The sequence below is a fragment of the Trachurus trachurus genome (assembly GCF_905171665.1).
Source record: "Trachurus trachurus genome assembly, chromosome: 21".
In the NCBI taxonomy this organism is placed as follows: domain Eukaryota; kingdom Metazoa; phylum Chordata; class Actinopteri; order Carangiformes; family Carangidae; genus Trachurus; species Trachurus trachurus.
In genome coordinates, this window is record NC_139899.1 from 7,670,728 (window position 1) to 7,692,946 (window position 22,219).

Consider the following 22,219-nt stretch of genomic DNA (forward strand, 5'->3'; position numbering starts at 1 on the left):
ACTAAAATGCATTTGTTCTGATCTTATGGCATAGTTGTGTCACTTGAAGGTAATCAAGTATTCAGGACAAGCCTGGGTGTCATGGAAGACAATGAACATGCTGGGGGTGGACACATTGTCCACGACGCTGTCATACTTATCAATGGAGTTGGAGCCCTTGAATGGTGGTACATTCATGCCTGGTTGCCCAAGAGTAAAATCTCCAGTTAGCACTTGGCAAAGATACATGCACTTCTCACCATTTTGATTTGGTTTGGAGTAGGTGTTGTGGGCAGAGTAACTGGCATTGACAGCAAAGTATGTGCCATTGCCGTAGCAAGTAGCTGAAAATGAAGATGACAACAGAAGGTGATTTATTTACTATGTGACACAAGCTGCAATTCCCTCAGTAAACATTACAAATTTGAATTGAATAACTGTTGTGTTGTAAACATGTGTTGAGATTAAACTGGATAAAACATTTTAGCTGATTGATATTGCTCTGAAGAAACACTTAATGAATGACTTAGGTTTAACCAAACAGATTTTGATTTCTTGTGCTAAATTTTGGTGTAAAAGCTAACAATCAACATTTCAATGAATGGCATGTGTCTGACTAGAGTTGTAATCTGTTTTGCGCATATGATTAAGAGTGAACATGGTCTGATATTGCCACCATAAACTTCTCACCATTCTTTCCTGCGTAGCTCCTGTTGAAGCCGTGATGGTTGATGTGGTCCACAGTGGTGTCGCAGGTGCCATGGAAGAGACGTCTCTCGTTGTTTTGATGACCGTTTCTCTGATCCATCTCACGCTTCTTGATCTGCAGGCCCTTCCACAATATAGGGTTCTGGATCCTCTCAATCTAAGGGGAGGTGAAAGTGCATCTTTAACTCCATGTAGAATAAAGTGGCTGAGAAGGAATTAGTGACTTCATGTTAAATGTGGACTACCTTAATAATGGTCTGTTTGCATGAGGCCTGGAACAGAGTCTGGACTTCATTGTACTCTGTTGTTCCAGCCTGGATGGTAACGGCATGACACAAAGTGTTGGGTGGCATAGCATCCCAGTTCTCAGGAAAATCTTCATCTAGTAGCAAAATAAACAATTTAGTTTTTTTCATAGGATCAGAACTTTAACAAATTTCAGCTATGACAAGTCTCTATCTATTCGTAGAATACCTGTCATCCTATCAATTCTCCTTATCTCCAGGGTCTGTCCTTGGCTATCAGTGGCCGGTCCACTTGGCATGGTGACAGTGTAGTCTTGTCCATTGACTTTGACTTTTACACTTGGTATGTCACTTTCCATTGCTTGCTCAAGCTGGTAGTTGGTCATTGGATCAAAACTCTGAAACTGTTGTCCTTGCTGTTGGTACTGCCACTCTGCCATTGTGCTTGTCAGTTCTACTATCTTTGTCAGCTCCTCCTCGTCTCTCGCCTTTGTCAGCATGTTTTGGATCTCCTTGGTGGCTTTGAGTACATCCTTGGTGAATCCCTCAATGGTCATTGTGGCTTTAGGCATTTTGCTTTCAATCTTTATGCTCACACCCATGGTCTTCTGCATGTCAACAATGCGCTGGTGGTCTGCATCAGAGAAGCTCAGGATGGCATCTTCTGAAATTGTGTTTGTGACATATTCTTTATCTAGCAAGTCATTGATCCACTGCTTGGCTTTGTCTACTTTAGTTTGTGAGTCACCACAGATGTGGAAGCAAGTTGGATCTATTTTCTGAGCCTCAATGACAAAATCTCCTTCTCTGTGTGGTTTACTGGCAGCGTCACCAATAAAGAATGCTGAAACAAATTTCACACTCTACATTAGACATATGACATTAACATATGATCAAGGATTGAGTATCATGAACACCAAAGTCATTCCCTTCTCTGTACTCACCTTTCACTTTGGTGGCCCAGTTTCCAAGGGACCAGCCTTTATTCTTGGTTTCAGCCTTAGAATCAGTGTCTGCTCTTTGATGCATACTGTCATAGAAGTCTTTCAGCATTGCTGGTTGGATAATTACTACTCGAACTGTATTCAGTGGAGCAGTAGGGTACAGGCTCAACACATCAATAACTGCATCCATCATTGCATCTGCCACCTGCTTTGCATTACCTTGACCTAAAACATTACAACAGTCAATACAATTTGATGGAGGGCAGAAAAGCATCATCAGAATAAAGGCAGACTGTGAAAACTCATAAACATGTTTGTGTTGACTGTAATTTTTGTATTGTTGTACCATAAAACCACATTTCCCTACTTTTCTATTTTTTCAGCATTGTTTTTATGTAAGGCAAAACTGACAAATCTCACCTGTGCCAATGGCAGGGAAGGAGACAGAAGTGTATGAGCTTTTCACACACACTTCAAGAGCATCTTTCACAACCTTCTTGATTTTTATTGGGTCCGACTGTTCAACCAAGTGAAGGATCGTCTTACACTGTAGGTTGCCTGGCTGGGTCATTATCATGCCTGAATTGGGCTCAGCACCTAAATATAACACAGTGTATTTGAATGAAAATTAAACTTTGCCACCCATGAGTATGTTTATTTCAGCAAACTTCCTTTCTACATTGTGTCACGATGTGGACTATAGGGATGAGTTGATGACTGTTGTGATCAAGCAAAGACGTCGTACTGGTGTCAACACTGGGGTACAGTGTCATAAAAGTATCGAGGTATAAATGTTTCCTTACCAAGGGCTAGGCATTGTGCTTCAACAGCCTGGCCAGCTGCATCCAGAATAGCCTTAGACACTCCTGGAGAGAATAATAATAATAAATATAACACATTATATAAAATCAATATTTAGTAGCCAAGGTGATAACAGTGAAGACAACTTTTTGTTGATATTGATATTATGAAGAGTTCTTCTGTCTCAAACATTGCTTGCCATAGTCTTATTTTGAGTATTTTAAGTATTAACATGTATCTATTGTATCCTGTGTGTACACATTTAGATTTAGATTTAAATGAGGAGCAAGATCTTGTGTATGGATTAATTGAAATCATAATAATAAATAAGATGAAGTGCTTCACTTCCTCCTGTCTTTTACCTGATTTAAGGGAGAATGTATCGTTGGAGAAGTTGACAATCATATCACTTGTCTCCTTGGTGATGTCTCCCGTGAACACCTGTATAGCCACACTCCCCATTTTGGTTTCATGCATTCCTGAGCTCGAGACAACTTTAGAGAAGGGACCTTGTGGCAGCACACACAAGTTAATGATTAATGGCAGGGCTACAGTGAGTTTATTAGCAAACATAATGATTCTATATTAGTCAAATTTGTTGATTAAAAAAAATGCACAGTATAATTGAGTGACTTTTTAGTGAGTAATGCTGCGTTCACATGGAGTCCGGTAAACGGCAGACGGCATGCCATCGTCAGTACCGGTACCAGACCTGCCAGAGACAGGTCTTGAACAAAGTTCATTTTCTCCTGAATTGTCCGTCTGAAAATTGCCATTTTCATGTCAAACTGTTCAGAAGAGATGTGGCTTATGACAAATGAGTCCAATATTTACTATGGGGCGAAGTGACTAACTTCACTAACATCCGCGGCAGCATCCAAGTAATGCATTACGCCACCACGACCAATCACGATGTGCCACGTCATCGCCAGTCGCGGCCCCGGACAAATTTCGCAGCCTGTACCCGTACCCGTTGGTACACCGTCCCGAGTTCAAATATTTTAACTTTTGCCGTCTGCCGCAACGGTATCCGTATCCTCAACCGAATGCGACATGTGAGTACGAGTATGTTGACGTTGCCATAGCAACATGGTGACGCGTCTTGCCGTTGTGCCGTGCTGTCCGACAGTTTGTTTGTTTTTACCGTTCCGTCCAGCGGCATTCGTCATTTACCGTCTGCTGTTTACCGGACTCCATGTGAACGTAGCATAAATCATTATTAAGATATTAAAGTCATTAAATATGTAAACTTCCAAAGCATTTTAGTTGTGACTTAAAATAATAATACATTTGAAGATTTACGTTCAGGGTTACGGCGTGTTCCCACCAAACGCGGTGACGCGTGGTCGCACGTCGAGATTACATGTAAAGTCAATGCAAAGATGCGATTAGACGCGTCATCGCGCCGGGCGATGCGACGGACGCGATAGCGCGGCGCGATGGACGCGTTGGCCGCGAAAAATCGCTTCATCGCTCGAGTTGAAATAATTGAACTTTTGCGGCAAATTCACGTGAAGACTCGCCGCGACAGCCTATCAGCGTCGAGATCGTCGCTGACGTACGGACGTACTGGTGTTCCCTTGGCAGTTTAGTCAGAGCGAGTCTATTGACAATATTAGAAGTTATCTGGTTTAGTTTAGTTTATTATTCAGATCCCCATTAGCTGCAGCAAAGCCACAGCTATTCAGTGTTGCTTTTCTGGTGCTGTCATTCCATGAAAACTTAAGTTTGGGTCCCCAACATTCAAAGAGGTATAGGAGGCATAATAAAACTGTCAGTAATACTTTCAGTGTCTGAAGCCATTAATTAAAGTTTACTTTCTAGCATGAGGTAAAATAAAAGTAAATAATAAATATACAATTTGCACATATATAACTTTTTGTGTTAAACTACAGTCATTTTCTCATGTCCGCTCTGACCATTTTTCTCATTCATGTAATGTAAAACTTAAAAAACATCAAATAAATCTCAAACATTTATTGTTCTTATAGTTAGAAATACTTTCTTCTTAATAGGAAAAATGTTAATTATATTAAAATGTCATATTTCTTTTATTAAAATAGCATAATTTCTCCATGTCCATCAATTTCATATTCCACCCCGTCACACCAATGTAATTTTGCGCCAAAATGCAATAAACTTCCTGTAAGGAAACAGGAAACAGGGAGTGACATCATTCAAGAGTTTGAAGGAGGGAAGTGCAAACAATGATGAGTTCTGATTTTTCTTTTAGAACATTTTTGGTAAATTTTTCTTTCAAAACCTTCTCCGTTAAGCATAGCATATCCACCCCGTCACACACAAAAAGTGGGGTTTAAATCAAAATTTCAAATTACATTTGTATAAATCCTTAATTTTACGATGTAATTCCATGCTAACTGCAGTGTTAGCTTTTAGCACATCCAGGAATTCGGCCATATTGCTTTAGATTTTCCACCCCGTCACATTCCACCCCGTCACACACTAAAGTGACGGGGTGGAATCAGTGGCACTGTTCTTCATATTGAATTAGTATAAAATATTTAAATCTCTATCACTTTCACACTTCCCTCCCCCAGCATCAAATTAAACACTTTGTTCTGTGTTATCAGTATGTTCTTAAATTTTGTCCATTCCACCCCGTCACAATATTCCACTCCGTCACACTATATTCCACCCCGTCACAGAATGCTGTACATGAAATAAAAAGATTTTTAAAAAAAATAATTTAAACAAACTATTGGTGTTTTTGAACAAAAAGACAACTTCTGAAGTGAATAACTTTTTGTTTGTCTTATTTTAATCTAAAATTACTGTTCAATTTGTTAACCTTTATCCTGTGACGGGGTGGAAAAAGAAACTCTGATTTTGGGATTTTAATGTGCTAAAAGACCGTCAGAAAAGGCTGTCTGAGCTTGAAAAATATGTTTTTTTGCAAGTGTTACATGTTCTGCATGCAATGAAACAAAAAAAAACAAAAAACGTTGAGATAAAAAAACTCAAATTTCCAAAGCCCAAACTTAACAGTTTTCATGGAATGACCCTACAAACGTTTCTGGTTTGGAGATTCGGACCTGAAAGCCCGTTATCACTGCTGTTTTCAACCAGCAGGCGCTGTGAGCCGGCCGCCCCGTCCCAAAGCACTCAACAGGCGGTCAGTCACACAGTAGTGTCACGGAGCTGTCTCCACTGCGGCCAGAGACCCGCACCGCTGTTCCTGTCCTATCTCCAGGGACAGGAACAGTGCAGCGACGGTGGTTATCTCAGCCATGGTCGACGAGAGAATGAAATAGTGGAAGAAATGTTGTTGTTTGGGTGGGAGTCGCGCGACACAATGTCGCGACGAGGCGTTTTTTGCATATTGGACCAGCGTCAAAACTGGAGCGTCTGGCGCGACGCGATTTCATTTGACGCGCGAATAAATCGCGTTCATCGCGTTTGGTGGGAACACGGCGTTAGGGTTTCTTAATTTTTTCTTCAGTGTGTCAATGATATGCCACAATAACATGTTTCTGATTTGTAGCATACAGCACTGCATCTTAATTGCACATTGGAATGTTGAAAAACTGTTCCCTACCCAGACTTTGCGGGGAAGCTGGAACACCTGACGCACTGGGGAACTTGTTCTTAAATACATCACTAAAAGCCTGTTGACAGAATAATCATTTCTATGATATGTTTTTGTTCAGCACTCTGAGTACAAAGGTATTAACACACGTCCTTTATGAGATTACCTGAACAGTCTGTGTGTCCCCAGGGTAAAGGATGATAACAACCTTCTTCAGATGCTGAGGTTGTTTATTACTGCTAAATGCAGAGATTTCATTGAGCATCAACGACGCAACAAGGTCCCTTGGGAAATGCAGGTTCCCAGTGCCAATGGCAGGGAAGGACATGGAAGTCAGACCAGTAGCTTCGGCCTTCTCTAAGCAGTCCTTGAAAATGGCACTCAAGATCTGTAAGGCAAAGCATAAACATGCTTTAGAACTAGGAGCATTGATTTTCAAGCCTTACAACTAAGTCGTTATCCGGTGGCATCACACAATACACAAAAGCAAGCCATTTTATATTTTTATATAACATTGTATGTATCTGGCATAACTTCACCAATTTACAAGGTGCATGGAGAGCCAATGAAACTTGAAAAGAAAAAAGCTCTAGCAACAGTTGTAGGTAAGAAAAAGAAACATTATAGGACAGACGTGTTGACTTTCAGCCTTAATCAGGGTCATCAATATCACATCATAAGCCAGAGGAACACATGCCAATCTTATCTATATTCCTCAATGGGTGTTTTGACTTTCCATCATAATTAACATATAAAACATACATTGTATCTGTTTACCTTTTCAGCTGTGCCTTGTCCATTGTCCCAGAAAGGTGTAATTGAATGAAAGACGCGTTTGCTCTTCAGGTTGCAGCCGTCAGTAACAATGATCTCACCAATGTTTCCATTGGCATTCTTAGCATTTACCAGCTGCTGAAGTTTGGGTCCTGCTGCACCCAAGATGGCATTTGAAACTGCTCCTTTGCTCAGATCAAGATCTTCAGACACAGTGTTCACGATCACATCAGTCTAAAAAGTAGTAAGATAATTTTATCAGTTGCATGTTCATCTTCATTTTTCATCATTAACACTAAGAGCTATAAAAGTCAATCGGAAGAATCAGTCAAGCCCCAACCTCCGATGATGTGATTACTAGACTAGAGCAAGAAAATGGTGTCAACAGTTAATGCTACATATTCCAATATCTTCTTGTCCTGTTTTCTCTAAGTTAAAGATTGTAAAAAAAAATATACAAATTACCGTGGCACCCTGGATTTGTCCTTTGGTAAGACTGATTTCCAAGCCTTCTTTGGTCCTCACTTGACCCAAGCAGTTCTTGTCAGATCCACCAGGTCCAGCAAGTTTCACAACAGACTGTGTGGCTTTGGTAGGAAGTTGAGAATGAACTACACCATGATTTCCAAACCCAAGTCTGACAGCTCTCTCCATAGCCTGAACAGCAGCATCGTCAATGTTCACCAAATGGATCTTCTCCAGAGAGTTGTCATCATATCTCTCATCACAGTATTCTTTTATGACTTTGATGATGGTGATTGCACACAAATCAAGAGCAAAGCCTTGGTTACTGCTGATGGCAGGCAGGGCCACAGAGGTGCAGCCGTACTTTTCAGCAAGGTCTAAGCTTCCTTTAACAGCTTTCTTCAACTGTGCCTGAGCTTTCTTAGATTTATTTGGGTCAAATGTGGGCCCCACTGCATGGATAACTTTTTTGCAACAAAGCTTCCCTGTCGCATCAGTAATGACACAATCTCCAGGCTTGAGCTGTCCCTTCAATCTTATTATTTTGTCACAATCATCCTGCAGCTGATGGCCTGCTGCTTTCAGAAGTGCTGCTGCAAGACCACCATTGTGCTTCAAGTCAGGATTGGAAGAATTGACAACTGCATGTGCTGGGTAACTACACATATCTGCCTTGACAACAGCTATTTCCACTCCATCTGCTGTCTGAAGCTGATACACAGGCTTTGCAAAGTCATCTTGTCCATGAGTCTCATCAACCAGTTGGACCAAGCAGCCGGTTTCATTCGACAGTGATGAAACATACATAGTTTCTTTATCCTTGAAAAACTTCTTGACTCCAGGCTTGGAAACCTTTAAACTTTCAAAGACCACTGAAGAGACCAACTCTTCAACCAAGGTCTTGCAAGTTGCAACATCAGCTCTAGAACCACTCAGACAGATGGTCTCATTTCTGTAAGACACTGTGACTTGCTCCACAAAAGTCGAGTTGAATTTTCTAACATATTTAACTATGACATTGGACTCAACCTCAATATTTTCTTCAACTTGAGCATTCTGCTTTAAGAAGTCTTCAAGCTCAGTGCTAACTCTTCTGACACTGCCCTTGTGGCCAGACACTACAACTCGTTGACTAGTAGTGTGGATTTTAAGTCTCATGCAGGACTTAGTGTTTGCATCCTCTAACTGACTGACCAGTTTCTGCCACTCTGGCTTGTCCAGGACATTACAGTCTTCAACATCAATGTATTGAGACATTAGCAGCATTCCCAGATGGTCTTGAGCATCAACCAGAGCTCCATCTGAGGCAGCAAGAAGCTGCACCCTCTGTCCACTGATCTCAAATGCTGCATTTATTCCATGAGCTGTAAGGAGGGCATTGGTCAGCTCCTCTTGTTCTTCACACTTCAACAGGTCAATGACATAGTTATCTATTTCTAATATCTTTCGTTTTAATGTCACTATTGCTTCACATACAACTTTGTTTGCTGCAAGAACCTCATCATTTAAGCCAGTTACTGTCAAATCTGGACTGTCTTTCCTGAATGACATTTTGAGTGCTGGAAACACTCGTGTCAACTTGTCCCGAAGACCATCTTGACACAAGATGTGGAAAATTGATGGTGAGACTTTGATCACTTCGGTTACACTCAGTTTCTCTCTGTGCACTCTTTTGACAATCTTGTTCACGACTTCGTGAAGAGCTTGTTCAACTCTGTTGACATCATCCAGAAGGCCAACCACTGATAATACACCACTAGCTTTGTCAGGCACAACAACCACATCCTTACTCCGTAGCGTCTGTCTAAACTTCTCCTCAGACTCTTCCCATACCTCTACATCCGTCTCAAATTTAATGGACCTGAATTTTGACACAGCATCTGAAAAGGCTGACTTCACATTTTCCTTCCACTGTTTGATGATGGCTTTGGCATCTTTTTGCTTAAGCAGTGAAGGCATGGGGCTCAACCGTACAGGAGACTTGCTGAGGTTTACATCACAGAAGTGTTTTTCTAATTCTCTGTGAATGGTCTCTGCTGCTGACTGATTGACTGTGAGGTATCTCCAGACAGCACTGTCAACAGGTTCAGAGATAGCAGCAGGGAGTTTTAGTGAAGGCTCATCTTTGCCGTAGAGAGCTGCCCCCAAAGATTCATAGAAAGGATAAACTCTGATCTCTTTCTGTTTGATGTGATGCTTCTTCTTCAAGATTTCCTGAACAGCTAGGAGAAAAAACAAATTGTCAAATTGTGTTAAATTCTAATGGTGGTAATCACTGCTTTATCAAACTATACTGACACTGCAATATTGAACATGTATGGTAATTGCCCTACCTTTATGGTCTTTAAAAGTGATGATGACAGACTGTTCTACTTCATTAAGCAGGACATTTTCCACATCCCAACCTTCTTTCTCAAAATACATTTGGAGGAAATCTTCATTATAGTTCTGTATGTCCTCAACCACAACTTTCTCAGTGACTTCAAGAGGCCGGATTGTTAACCCCTTTTTTGTAAAAATTTTGTTTTGAGGACATCTTGTCACGAAGGCAGAGCTTTCTGTGAAGACAAAAATAAGAAGTTATGGTAGTTAGACCTTTCATAAAATGATGTCTTGTGGATTCATGATGTATTTTGCAAAAGACACAGAAACTAAACACAACTTTGTCTACAAGAACACCCCACATGTTGTCTGTTAATGTTAATGTCTCAATGATCATTTTGTCATTAGTTTTTCAATGCAGTGTATCAATCAGATTAGTGCTAATATCTCATTGCACTGATCAGATTAGTAAGTGCTGTGAGTTCATAGTGTGCAATAAATGCATAAATATATTATCTCACACACATTAACCTCTTCATCATTTGTAAAAGGAAAAAATGATCTAAAAATTGTCTAATCCTTTTACCCCCCCCCCCCACACACACACACACACACACACACACACACACACACACACACACACACACACACACACACACACACACACACACACACACACACACAAATGTGTACCTTTTTCAGTCTGGAAAGTAACCACAGCAGAGGTGATGGGGATGACCTCCAGAGTGAAGCCTTTGGAAGCAGATGAAGAGCCAAGGTTTTTCAAAACGTTCTCCACCAGCATCTCCAAAAACTCCCTGTCTAAAGACTCTGGAATATTTCCTAAGACAGCTGAGGTGGAGCACACTTCCTCTTCTTCCTCAGTCTGAACTTCAGCTGCAGGTGTGGGTTCATCAGCACTTGACTGTTTGTTGTTTGTAGCAAGCTCAGCTGTTAATGAGATAATAGGGTTAAGTAACTGAACATACAAATTAGACAATATAATCATTCCAAGTGTTAATCACACTGGGTAGCCCAAACCATTATCCATCGAAGTAAACCCCCTTTTTACTGAAGTTCATTGCTTTTTTAATATCAAAATTTAAAGTCATGGTTAGGTTAGAGCAAATTAAAAATTCACATGTGGCAGCCGGTGCTTTTTTTTTTTTTTTTTAACCCAGGGCGGTACACTTATCACCATTACTTAGCACAACACTTCATGCTCGTTTGTGTATATTGTAGCGACCCTGCAGTAATGTTACTGTTATAATGTGTTCTGTGTTAAAGTTCTGTGATTTCTGACTGTCAGTGAACGTGTTTAGTATAGACAGGTATGTGGATGAGTAAGCAAGGGGGCGGGGTGAGTGTAGGGAGTGAGAGTGTGGATAGGAGAGTGAGAGTGCGGAAAATGTAGGCGAGCTGTAAGACCAACTCGGCGCTGTTGTTATTTTGGCGTAGTTACGGCCGACAGTAACTGTTGCGTTTCTAATAATAAAGAAAGGTGAGACCAACTCCTCGTCATTCTTCTGACGTCCGGTCGGATGCTTCAATATCTTGACAGCCATTTTACGACGCGAGTCACGTGGATCCCATCAGTCTGGGTTGAAGAACAATGAGTCCTTCAACATGTGGTCATACCAACACATCAACAGGCACATTGTCAATATAATCAGATGATGACTTCTTGTGTTAAAAAATGAGAGGCAGTCTTCTACACCTCCAGCTACGCTAAGGAAGATGTATTTCAATCACATTTCAAATCACCACAACCACCATGTAGTGCCTGTCTCTAAAACTGAACTAATTAGACTTAGTATAATGAATCATACCACAGTACACATGCTGCACTGACACACTTTAAAAACACACACAAAATAATAATAACTATAATAGGCATTAGTAGATTTATACCTCTAGTACCCAATACCTAAAAGGTTTACTTTGGTGTGAAAACATTCAACGGATTGCACAGAAGCGCATGTGCATTCAGATGCATGCACAAAGGTAACTAATAACAAGTAACTTTCTTTTACTAAAATATATATATTTTTTAATTTGCGATATGATTTGCAATAGAAACAAAATCACAATAGGGAACTGAATAACACAACCATTTCTGTTCATGATATAACTGCACTGTATTTTCTCATGTGATAGAGTGAAAAGTGAACGTATGTATGTGTGTGTGTGTGTGTGTGTGTGTGTGTGTGTGTGTGTGTGTGTGTGTGTGTGTGTGTGTGTGTGTGTGTGTGTGTGTGTGTGTGTGTGTGTGTGTGTGTGTGTGTGTGTGTTGTATTCATAAAGATCACACAAAAATGCATGTTTACAAAGTATCACATATACCAATCAATACTTATCACTACCAATCAATACTTACACTTCTTATTGGGTGTATCAGGTGGAGTTTCCTGTAAGGAAGAAACAAAAGTTTATATCAGTCAGTTTTAATAACTGCTGTGACATGTTGTGTGACCAGTTTCACTTGCACAATTATCCAACTGGTTTTAAGATGAATATAATTAGAATGATTATCAATGTGGATTAGTACCACTACAAAACACACTGTGGTTTGTTCTTCTGGTTTTGGCCTAGTAACCTCACAGCAGAAACCACAGTGCACAGTAACACCAGAGTTTATGATGAGTCACAGGAATGTGCTTGGGCGGCTCTCTGCCTTTCCTGTTCTTATTCACAGCTTGACCACTCTGATTAGAAGTGGGGGGAGGTAGCGGCATTAAGCAAATGAGGAATAGTTATGGGAATATATGACATGAATTTGTATGACATTCACATCCAGGCCATGTAACACAGCCAGTGTGTACGGTCTACACTATGGGCCGGATTTACTAAGATCCCAGATAGCGGGCGCTATATTGTTTGCGCCCGCTATAATATTGCGAGTTTGGTTAGTGCACGCAAAACAGTTGATCTACTAAGGGCCGGATTTACTAAGATCCCAGATAGCGGGCGCTATATTGTTTGCGCCCGCTATAATATTGCGAGTTTGGTTAGTGCACGCAAAACAGTTGATCTACTAAGAGTAACCCGCTAAATGAAAACACGTGCAAACCGCAATATGTAAATGAGGGTTTTGCGCGTGGTAATCGTTTCCGCCATGGAGAGAGTGGACAGAGAGCTGGACGGACGAAGGGACATAATGACATTTGATCCGATGCAGACAAAGACAGCATGTGTGTTCATCTCTCTCGCGCTCTGTTTAGATAAATAAACACAAATCGCTACAGGGCCCAACTCGTCATATAGTGACGAACAGGCAGCAGCTGCAGCGACAATCACACACCTGTAATATGTGTGTGTGTGTGTGTGTGTGTGTGTGTGTGTGTGTGTGTGTGTGTGTGTGTGTGTGTGTGTGTGTGTGTGTGTGTGTGTGTGTGTGTGTGTGTGTGTGTGTGTGTGCGTGCCGCCCATGATCCAGTGGATTAATAGAGAGCTCAGGTGGGACACACGGATCTAAACGCTCTGACCATTGACCAGAGGGATCAAAGACGGGTGAAGGCAGCGGTGACGTCTCTCAGTCCGGGACTGGGACTGAGAGACGGAGCTGAGCAGCCAGGTGAGAGGAGAGGAAAGGAGAGGAGAGGACAGGAGAGGAGCGCACTGTAGGACAGACGTGCCCCGTGCGTAACGGCGCGTAAATGACTTTTAACACGGCTGAAAAACTGTTACAGAATTACCCAGACGTGAGGAAATGCAGAGATGTAAGATCATGGGGCTCTGACAGGTATCAAATCAATAATCGCATAAGTTTTGGCAAAGTTGTATCAGTTAGTACATGGTTTTCAGACGTGGTGAATAAAGACGCAAAAACAGCCACCGCAATCTCTTCCTGGTTTGGTAAATCACATTGCCAGCGCTAAATAAATCTATTTGCATCTACTCCTCCCAGTATTCTGCACGTTCTGGCTGAAACGCCCATATTTACATATGGCAAACACGCTAAATGGATCACACGTGCTATTCTGCCCGTGTGACGGACGCAATCCTCGGTGCGTCCGGTTAGTAGATCAGGTTCCACATGTGTTTGCGCGTGCAATCACGTTTGCACACGTTTTAATACACGCAAACCTTTAGTAAATCCGGCCCTATATGTACCCTGTAGGCTACTTGTATTCAAGATCTTATAGACATCTAGAAGACACATCAGGTCTCAGCTCACCTGCTGACAGCAGCTGCTTCTCACCTGTGCTGCTTTCTCATCTGGAGGTAGGCGAACTGTCATCTTCAACAACACACCCTTATCCAAAGAGATCTGATGTGCCTCTTTCCCCAACACATTTCTCTGGTCTGTGAGACAGTAAAAACACTTTCAAACGACCTCGTTTAACAGTCAGAGTATTGCAACGTTACTAGTTAACGCCAAAGCGTAAGCATAAAGCCTACCCACTTATTTTTCAGTCAGCATTGCATATATTCTGAATCCCTTATTTTTTTCCCCCTTTATGTTTGTGATGACCATCTCATGAACACCGATGTAGACTACTACTCCTCCCTTGATACGCAGACCTCTCTCTGTGTGCGTGATTTATTTATTTATTTTTAAACGTGAAGCATCTTGTCTTTCACTTTATTGTCTTCTCAGAGTACACCCGAATGCCACCCCCCCCCCCCCCCCCCCCCCCTTAATAGAAAGTAGGCCTAGCCTAAGAGGTCCACACTCACCTTCCTCTGAGCGGAAACGAAGCGTCGCTGTCCTGCTGCCGCTCTCATACTCAACCTCACAATCTCCTCCGTTAGATTTCCTACTCTGAAAGTACTTGACTAATTTATTTTTTAATTTCGGTGTATTGTTTTCTTCGAGCTCAACGAGCAGACGGTAGGAGTGTGCGTCTGCCATGGCTGCAGACTCGCTCTGACTTACTTTTGCTTTTGCTTTTGTTTCTTAGGAAATGAAACAGGGGCGTTGTAGTTAGGGTTAGGGTTTTTTTTCCTGCTCTTTTGGCACAGCTCACTAAAAGGAGCCGGCTCTCTGTTTAATACAACCTATTCCAAAAAATAATGTAAAATGAATTACTAATAGGAAAAACATATGTTAGTCAAATGTTTATCATTTACATCATGTCTATATTTAGCCTACATGCTGGGTCTAATTCATGAAACCTTGTGAAAAAGTGTGTACCTTTTTCACACAGACTTATATGCACTTATGTGAATTCTAAGCGAAAACATCTTCTTTGTTATTTGTTTATTATTTATTGATTTGTTTTTGTTGTTTCGTTTGATAGGTTCCCAGCAAGCCAAATGACGTCAGATTGACGTCATCTTGACGTCATTCGGTGACGTTCCGGACTAGGTTAAATAGGCGATGTTTTCGACGTCATAACCAGGACGTCCTAACCAAGACGTCAAATCGACGGCTTGTTAATGACCCTAAGCCGACCACATACCCGTCCAGTTTATGTCGTCGAGAGGACGTCTTGTGGCCGCATCCTGGAAATGACGTCCAAATGTCCCCCGATTCAGCCGTGATCTGGCCCATTACTGAACGTTGCTGAAAAGCCGTCTCGCAACCAGAGCGAGAGAAAAGTGCCAAATCAAAATTTTAATTCTGCATAGAAAATCATCAATTTAAGCAGGCAATATGTGATCACTATTGACTTTACAAGATAGTTTAATTACAATAAAAAAAGTATAAATAAAAGTATACATGAAGAGTTCATTTGCAAAAGCAGATAAGTGCCATTTTGAAAAAAAAGAGCTGCTTTGTAATTATTCTTTGCATAGTGTTGTTTTCAATAAAACTTTATTTTTTTGAGATATGTCTGTTTTGTTACATCTCAAAGTCACTCAACTTTGGTTTGACTGATATCACCTTATGTAAATGAAAAATGAAAAATGAAGATTCTAGAATTTTTTAAAAACGGAGTTATCTGCTTTTGCTATTAAGCTTCAAATATTTCAGACACAAATCAAACACCAAACTTTAGCTGGATTAAAATAGAACAATTTATTTTTTAAAATTTAACAAAAATAATGTCAAACGACTAAACATGGAAGCAGAGTGTGATACACACAAATACACTTTATGAACACTGGAAACGGGTCTCATGTTTGAACAGGAAACAGGTCACATGTTTGTTTTTAAAAAGAAACAAACGGTGAATGAACAACAGTGAGTCTAATGAGGCTCACAAGGCCTGAGTCAGGTGACCACAAGCACTGTCACCTGCAGGTGTAGGTCTCTCCCCCGTTGGCCAGGCCTATGAAAACAACCCCTGTAACCTTGAGTCCTCTGTTTGTGTGGTCAGGTATGATAAAATCTTTTAACAAACTGCCATTATGGCGTGTCAAAGGCCACCTTGTTAGCTGGGTTCAGCTTCTTGTAGCCCCCCCCACCAGTCCTCCCTGGTGCATGTTTGAGGTAATCTGCCACCACAGCACTGACGGCAGTTTCTGTCACGGTCTTGTCCCACCGTTTGATAGCATCTGTAATACAAAATCAATCAGACTGTCAGACTTTGAAAACATGCATTCTCAGGAAAAAAATATTAATAACAATGTTGTAATTACCTAGGACAACAGTGTAAAGCAGTGTCGGCTGAAAGCCCATCTTTGTCCCAGTCCCCCTCATGTTGAGGCCTGCCATCAGGCTGTTGGTGAACAATCTGAAATAGAAGAAAGACAAACAATATCAAACTCAGAACAAGAGGCATAACTGGGAAAATGATGGTAAAAATGACTTTTCATGTAGCATTGTGTTCAGTTTGCATAAAAAAAAAAAAATCAAAATTTCATGTATTATCAATGGTTTGAAGTTTTCTGCTGTGTCAGTGTTGACCTGCACCAGTCTGCGTCTTCCAGCTTATTCACTGAAAATGTCAGTCATCTGTCTGCTATCTATCTCAACCTCCCAAAATGTTACAGACATTTTCCATGCTTGATCTGTTCATTTGTACATACCGATCTAAAACCTTGTGGACACAGTCCGTCAATGATTTCCCTCCAACACTGGCCAGATAGGAAGTCTGTGTATATCAATGTTTAAAGTCAGTTGATGTTCCTTTAAGAGACATCCTCAACATTATTCAAATTATTTACAATTTGCTTGGACCAAAAAGAAATAAAAGTGTGTTGATGAATGGCAATACCAATTGGTTTTTAAAAGTTGTGTTGGACTCCACTTTGTCCTCCAACTCCAAGAACTCCCTGACGGAGTCCATTCTATGTAGGGATATCGAGGACACCGTTTGGCCCCGAAGCTCCTTCACGATGTCCTCTATATCCAGGAGCTTTTTTAAAACTTTACGTTGAAATTCTGAAAAGACAATGTATCTTATTACAACTACAATTATCATCTTTAACCTATTTCATATTTCATGTGACATTAGTGGCTTTAAACAACAGCTGAGTGCGCTGAATGAAAAAAATATGAGCGCCGTCAAGATGGATAGAACGAGATCGTACCAGACAGGAAGTCGGGCACAGAAAAGGCGAGAGAATCCGGTCAATTTTCAAAATAAATGATGATAAAGTTTGCCTGTCCGTAAATATTTGTCAGATGCGTCTGCACACAAGACACACATCCGTATACAGCGCTAGAGATAGACCTGGAAAACCGAGTAGCCTACAGACGGGTGACCTGCGCGGAGAGAGCAGGAGAAGCTGCTGCCTGAGATCAGCCAAGCGCCTGTGAGGCGCTGCACTTCCGCGGGCAGTGTGTCCGGGCTGCCGGCAATTAAAAAAAAAAAAAAAAACCCCGCTCATCGAAAGCTTTACGTCGTGCACAACACCCAACAACAGCAACAACCAACCAGGAAAAACAAAAACTGTGAGTGAAACTGTGACTGAGCAGGACTGTGATGGTGACGAGGCCTGTGTGTCGTTTTCCTCCCTATACAGTAGCTATAGTATTTTCTTTTGCACTTGTGAGTGTGTATGTTACAAAAAAACAAACTGATTTACAGCTTGTTGTTTATAAAGCTGCTGTTCTGTGGACTGATTTCTGTGCATGAGCTGTCAGTGAATACAGATTGTTGCAAAGCTTTTCCCTCCTCCTGTGACTTTAGTTATGATGGGAAAAATATGAATGACGTCATCAGCAACTAGTCGACGTCGACTCGACTTCCATAACATTAGAGTCGAGTTTAAAAAATCTGAAGTCATGCAACCCCTACACCGCAGGACAACATGTCTCTACTCAGACTGCAGTACACACTATTAATATGCTCTGATCGACCTGGGAGTGAATTAAGTGCTACGGCGTGCACAACGGAGACAGAGACCTAGGCCATGAGAAAGATTAAGATGACCTACTGAAGATGAGATTAGTCACTAATGTGTAAAAAGAAACATAGGGATTTAGAAATAAAGGCTATTGGGCAGTTGTGTAAATGAAGGACCCGGCTATGATTTGAGGAAATACAGTAAATTCAGTGTTTTAGTTGTTAGCACTACAATATAAGGATGGAACAGAAAACAGATTGAAGGAGATCTTGTTATTGATGCAATAACTTCAAAAACATTACATTTTTATACAGTTCAACATTATGCATAGCTATACTTACTTTCCTGAGACATTGGGAAGGCCGGTGCTTGATTTAATTGAAGGAGAGGAATAAAACAGAGCAATTATAAAAACATTGCAACTTTTCAGAATAAAGACAATGTGGTTAAGAATTTTGATGGTGCATATTTTTTAGGCTTACCTGGCATCTTCTTGGGTGATTTTTTTGCAGAACCAAGGGACGGTGGCCTCTGGCTCCCCCTCTTCCCAGGAGATGTTCTCCGATGCAAGCCAACTGCTGACCTCTTCCTTGGCGTGGTGGAAGTGATTGGCTGTGGGCTTGACCTTTTCCTTGGGGATCTTCTCACTATAGTATAAGCACAATATGAAAAGTAATTACATTATATTTTCAGAAATATTACTTTTTTGCATGAGACTTTGTAGTTAAATGAAAAGTATAGCTTGTACACCATCTTGCCATTGCGATCACTGAAATACTTTTAATGGAACAATGAAAAGGTTTACCCTGGTTTAACCTACATGCTAATTCTTAAATACTACTTACATTACTCAAACTTTCCTTTATTTTGACAAAGCATAATTGACAGTTGAACAACTTCAACAAGTGAGAGGCCATCATGTGAAACTTACATGGTGTCACTTGAGGCACTGGAGCAGCCGGCAGCAACTCTATATCACTGCTTTCAGTGGAATAGGTATCAGCATCTGGATAGAGAATTTTTTCTTCTTTTAATACATATATTATTTATATAACTTAAATCTTAATCTTTATGTTATAATGAACCAGATGTAGTCCTTTTTTTTCATCCACTATGACACTTGTGTGTCCTCACGAATGCAGAGCTATGCAATAAGTGCAGCAGTCAGTACGTTTACATGATACTTGAAAACTAAATTATTGCCTTTATCTGACTATAACTGGAAAACTGAAGTGCATGTAAACCCTGTTGTCCTACTAACGTCAGAGTTCTACCGGCCAAGTAAAGAAAAAAAACGGCGTCAGTGCAGATTCAAGAGAAAAAGAGGAGTGAGAGAAAGACTGGTGTGTCTGTTCGGGAACTGTAGTTCAGAATTTATTAAGTTTATGAAGTTGTTTATATTCAGTTTTTTGACAGAAAAGGTGACAGAAAAGTCAACAGGACGGGGGGCCGTATTAACCTGCTGAACCAACGCATATCGCTGCCTGGGGGGCGGACACCCGTCAGTTACTCGATTTTCTCTGTTGCATGTAAATTGAGACAAAGATAGAACATCAACAAGATGCTCAAATGCTATGCTCAAAAAGCTATGAGCATAGCTCGATTAAGCTGTGCATGTAAACATACCGAGTCAGTAACTCTGCAGCTGTCTTTCATACATTTTACTGAGCACTGTGTGTAAAAGCATGGACAGAACTGTTGTGTAACTAATTAAAAACATACCTTTCTTTGGAGCCACAGCTGGATGATCATCAGATGAGCTCTCCGTTTCCTCTACTAAAGATAACATGTCAATTTCCATTAATTGATTTCGAATAACTGACATTTATTTTATTGTAAGGATTATTGTGGTGTCATGAAACAGACTAACGTAAACTGCTTACCTGGGGTCTTCTTTCCTGCTGTTTGTTTGGATAACTTTTTTAAAGTGGAGGCTCCAGGTTTTGAGGTATCTAGACAGACAGAGATATCTCATCAAACAGGATTTTTTTGGGGGAAATCAACCATAACTCTTCCTGGCAATTGAACTAACTTTAACATTACACTATAGGACCAATTATCTTTACTGTTGTGTAACCAATTACAAACATACCTTTCCTTTGAGCCACAGCTGGATGATCATCAGATGAGCTCTCCGTTTCTTCTACTATAGATAAAGTGTACATTTTCATTAATGGATTCTGGATAACTGATATACCCTCCAAATGTGGAAGACAGACACACTTCCGGTAAAGATCATTTTTGTGTAATAACTGTCTAGAAGCTCCGTTCAAAACGCTGTGTTTAATGTATGCCACATTGATCGTCTTGGAGTCGCATGGTCTTTTAAACAGGTCCTCTGCACTGTCCTGTGAAATCAGGTCTACAACAACTGTGCCTTCCTGTCTGTTTTCTCGGATGAAGACAAAGTCCTCGTTCTTGAGGAGGAAGCAGAAATTCGGTGGTTTTGTTGAAACAAAGTGACCTTTGTATCTGGGGCGCAGTATGTCACTCTGAACATGCTGTCTTTCGGCCACTCTCTTGGTTATTTGTGCAATTGGGTTGCAGCTCTTCCTGACCATTTTTTTCAGGCTCTGAAGGTGATTTTCGAAGGGGAAGCAGGAGATGTCATTCAAAGAACTGCCAAAATATGCTGCATCGTCTGCCACATGCCTCAACGAATGTACATTGTACACAGGGAAGTCATTGCTGTACAGCTCTGCACTGTTTCTGACAAAGTGCTCCATAAGCTCCTTGGCATAGGAAATGTAGGTCTGTCTCTTTGAATTGTCAGACTCCAGGAGAATGGAAGTGGCTACTGAGAGAGTCAAAAAATGTTCATAGTAAGCATCATCAACTACACCCTCGAGAACAACAGAGCCAGTGTAGAGAATGAACTGCCGTAGCTCTGTTGCCTTCCATCGGTCGAGTTCCTTGAGAGAACGTGGCTGTCTGGCAAACTCAGCTGGCATGGCACCCCGCAGCATTACCAGTCTTTCAGATAGCTGTTCTCGCGCTCTTGGTCTAAGCCTGCAGACATCAGGGCCATGTAACAAAAAATGAAGCAATCTCTTCGTCACTCCAAGGCATATAAGGTGCATATAATCCAGAGGAAACTGTTGAATACAGAGTATGCCAGCATCAAATAAAGGAGATGGGCCGTGTTGGTGCTCTGGGTACTGAAGTTGACTGAGCCCAAGATCAGTCCTAGATTCATGAGTGGCTGTGGACAGGAATGTTTGTTTGTTATTTGACCTTACTGCTTTTTCCACACAACGCTCACAGCCCTCAGTAGCGTTGTGGCCCTTTATGTTTTTCAGGAAGGCCCTGGCAGGTGCATCACACACAAATCCCCTCAAGGTGAATCGGTGCATTACGCCACCATACATAATGCCATTGGTCTGCAGGTGCTTCAGCTCTTCAACCAAGTCTAGCAGATATTCTGCAACAGGCTTTGGTTTTCCTACACCACAAAACAGTCCTACTAGAAATGGCTGGGAGTCATGGAATTTGGCAAGTATTGGCCACAGTTCTGTTCTGCTAGATTTGAAAAGGGGAGTCCCATCTATGTTGACAAAAAGTTCTATATCTCCTGTAAACTCGGGGCATACAGACAGATAGCGGGTAACTCCTTGTTCCACTCCGTAATAAATGTACTGACCATTGCATTTGTCCTTTACTTCAACTTGGCGTGGGGTAGCAAGAAGTGTACGCTTATCTTTGGGAAGGTTATGCCCATGTCCTCTAAGGATGCCAAGGAGTGAATTAATGGCATGATCGGTTTGCCTTGTTTCAACAGCCCACTTTGCCAGCTCTTGGTCTAACGTTGGCACTTCCACTCTTGGAGCAGCACCTGCACCAAGAAGTTCTGGTTCAGAGTCACTTGAGTGAATGTGCTCATTGAAGCCATAGTCATAAATGATGTCATCATCAGACTGGACTGGATTTACATCATTGTTCTCAGCTGTAGTATCAACCACTTCTGCAGCACTAGGTGATGTCTCGCTTGTTGGTAAATTGCTTTCACTAGTGGTAGCGCCCTCTGGTGCCTCCTCACCCTCCTCACCCTCCTCACCCTCTCCTGATGTGTCACTGTCAAGTGTGTCAATGTTATCATCATCTTCCTCAATAAAAACTCTGAGCCGCTTCTTAGACCGTTTCCAGTCACGGTTATAGTTGCGATCCATGTTATGACGACCTACCTCTTGTCTTTTGTGATTCTGCAAGGGAAAAAAAAGATCCTGCAAGGAAAAAAAAAGATACAGTTATTAACA

General features: G+C 41.2%; 1 protein-coding gene across 1 annotated transcript in view; it reads right to left on the bottom strand.

The window, feature by feature from the left end:
- Window positions 1-22,219, bottom strand: part of LOC311004757 (protein mono-ADP-ribosyltransferase PARP14-like) — a gene marked incomplete at its 5' end in the record, with an annotated part of 46,177 nt that continues 23,958 nt past the window's right edge. The window contains 15 exons of the mRNA XM_083996926.1: window positions 1-323; window positions 670-844; window positions 933-1,069; window positions 1,162-1,776; window positions 1,877-2,101; window positions 2,297-2,473; window positions 2,680-2,742; window positions 3,040-3,186; window positions 6,234-6,303; window positions 6,391-6,612; window positions 7,002-7,232; window positions 7,464-9,685; window positions 9,797-10,021; window positions 10,479-10,736; window positions 12,163-12,193. Of these exons, the coding sequence (XP_083853052.1) occupies window positions 40-323; window positions 670-844; window positions 933-1,069; window positions 1,162-1,776; window positions 1,877-2,101; window positions 2,297-2,473; window positions 2,680-2,742; window positions 3,040-3,186; window positions 6,234-6,303; window positions 6,391-6,612; window positions 7,002-7,232; window positions 7,464-9,685; window positions 9,797-10,021; window positions 10,479-10,736; window positions 12,163-12,193 (5,082 nt within the window). The 3' untranslated portion in view covers window positions 1-39. The remainder of the gene's footprint in view (window positions 324-669; window positions 845-932; window positions 1,070-1,161; window positions 1,777-1,876; window positions 2,102-2,296; window positions 2,474-2,679; window positions 2,743-3,039; window positions 3,187-6,233; window positions 6,304-6,390; window positions 6,613-7,001; window positions 7,233-7,463; window positions 9,686-9,796; window positions 10,022-10,478; window positions 10,737-12,162; window positions 12,194-22,219) is intronic.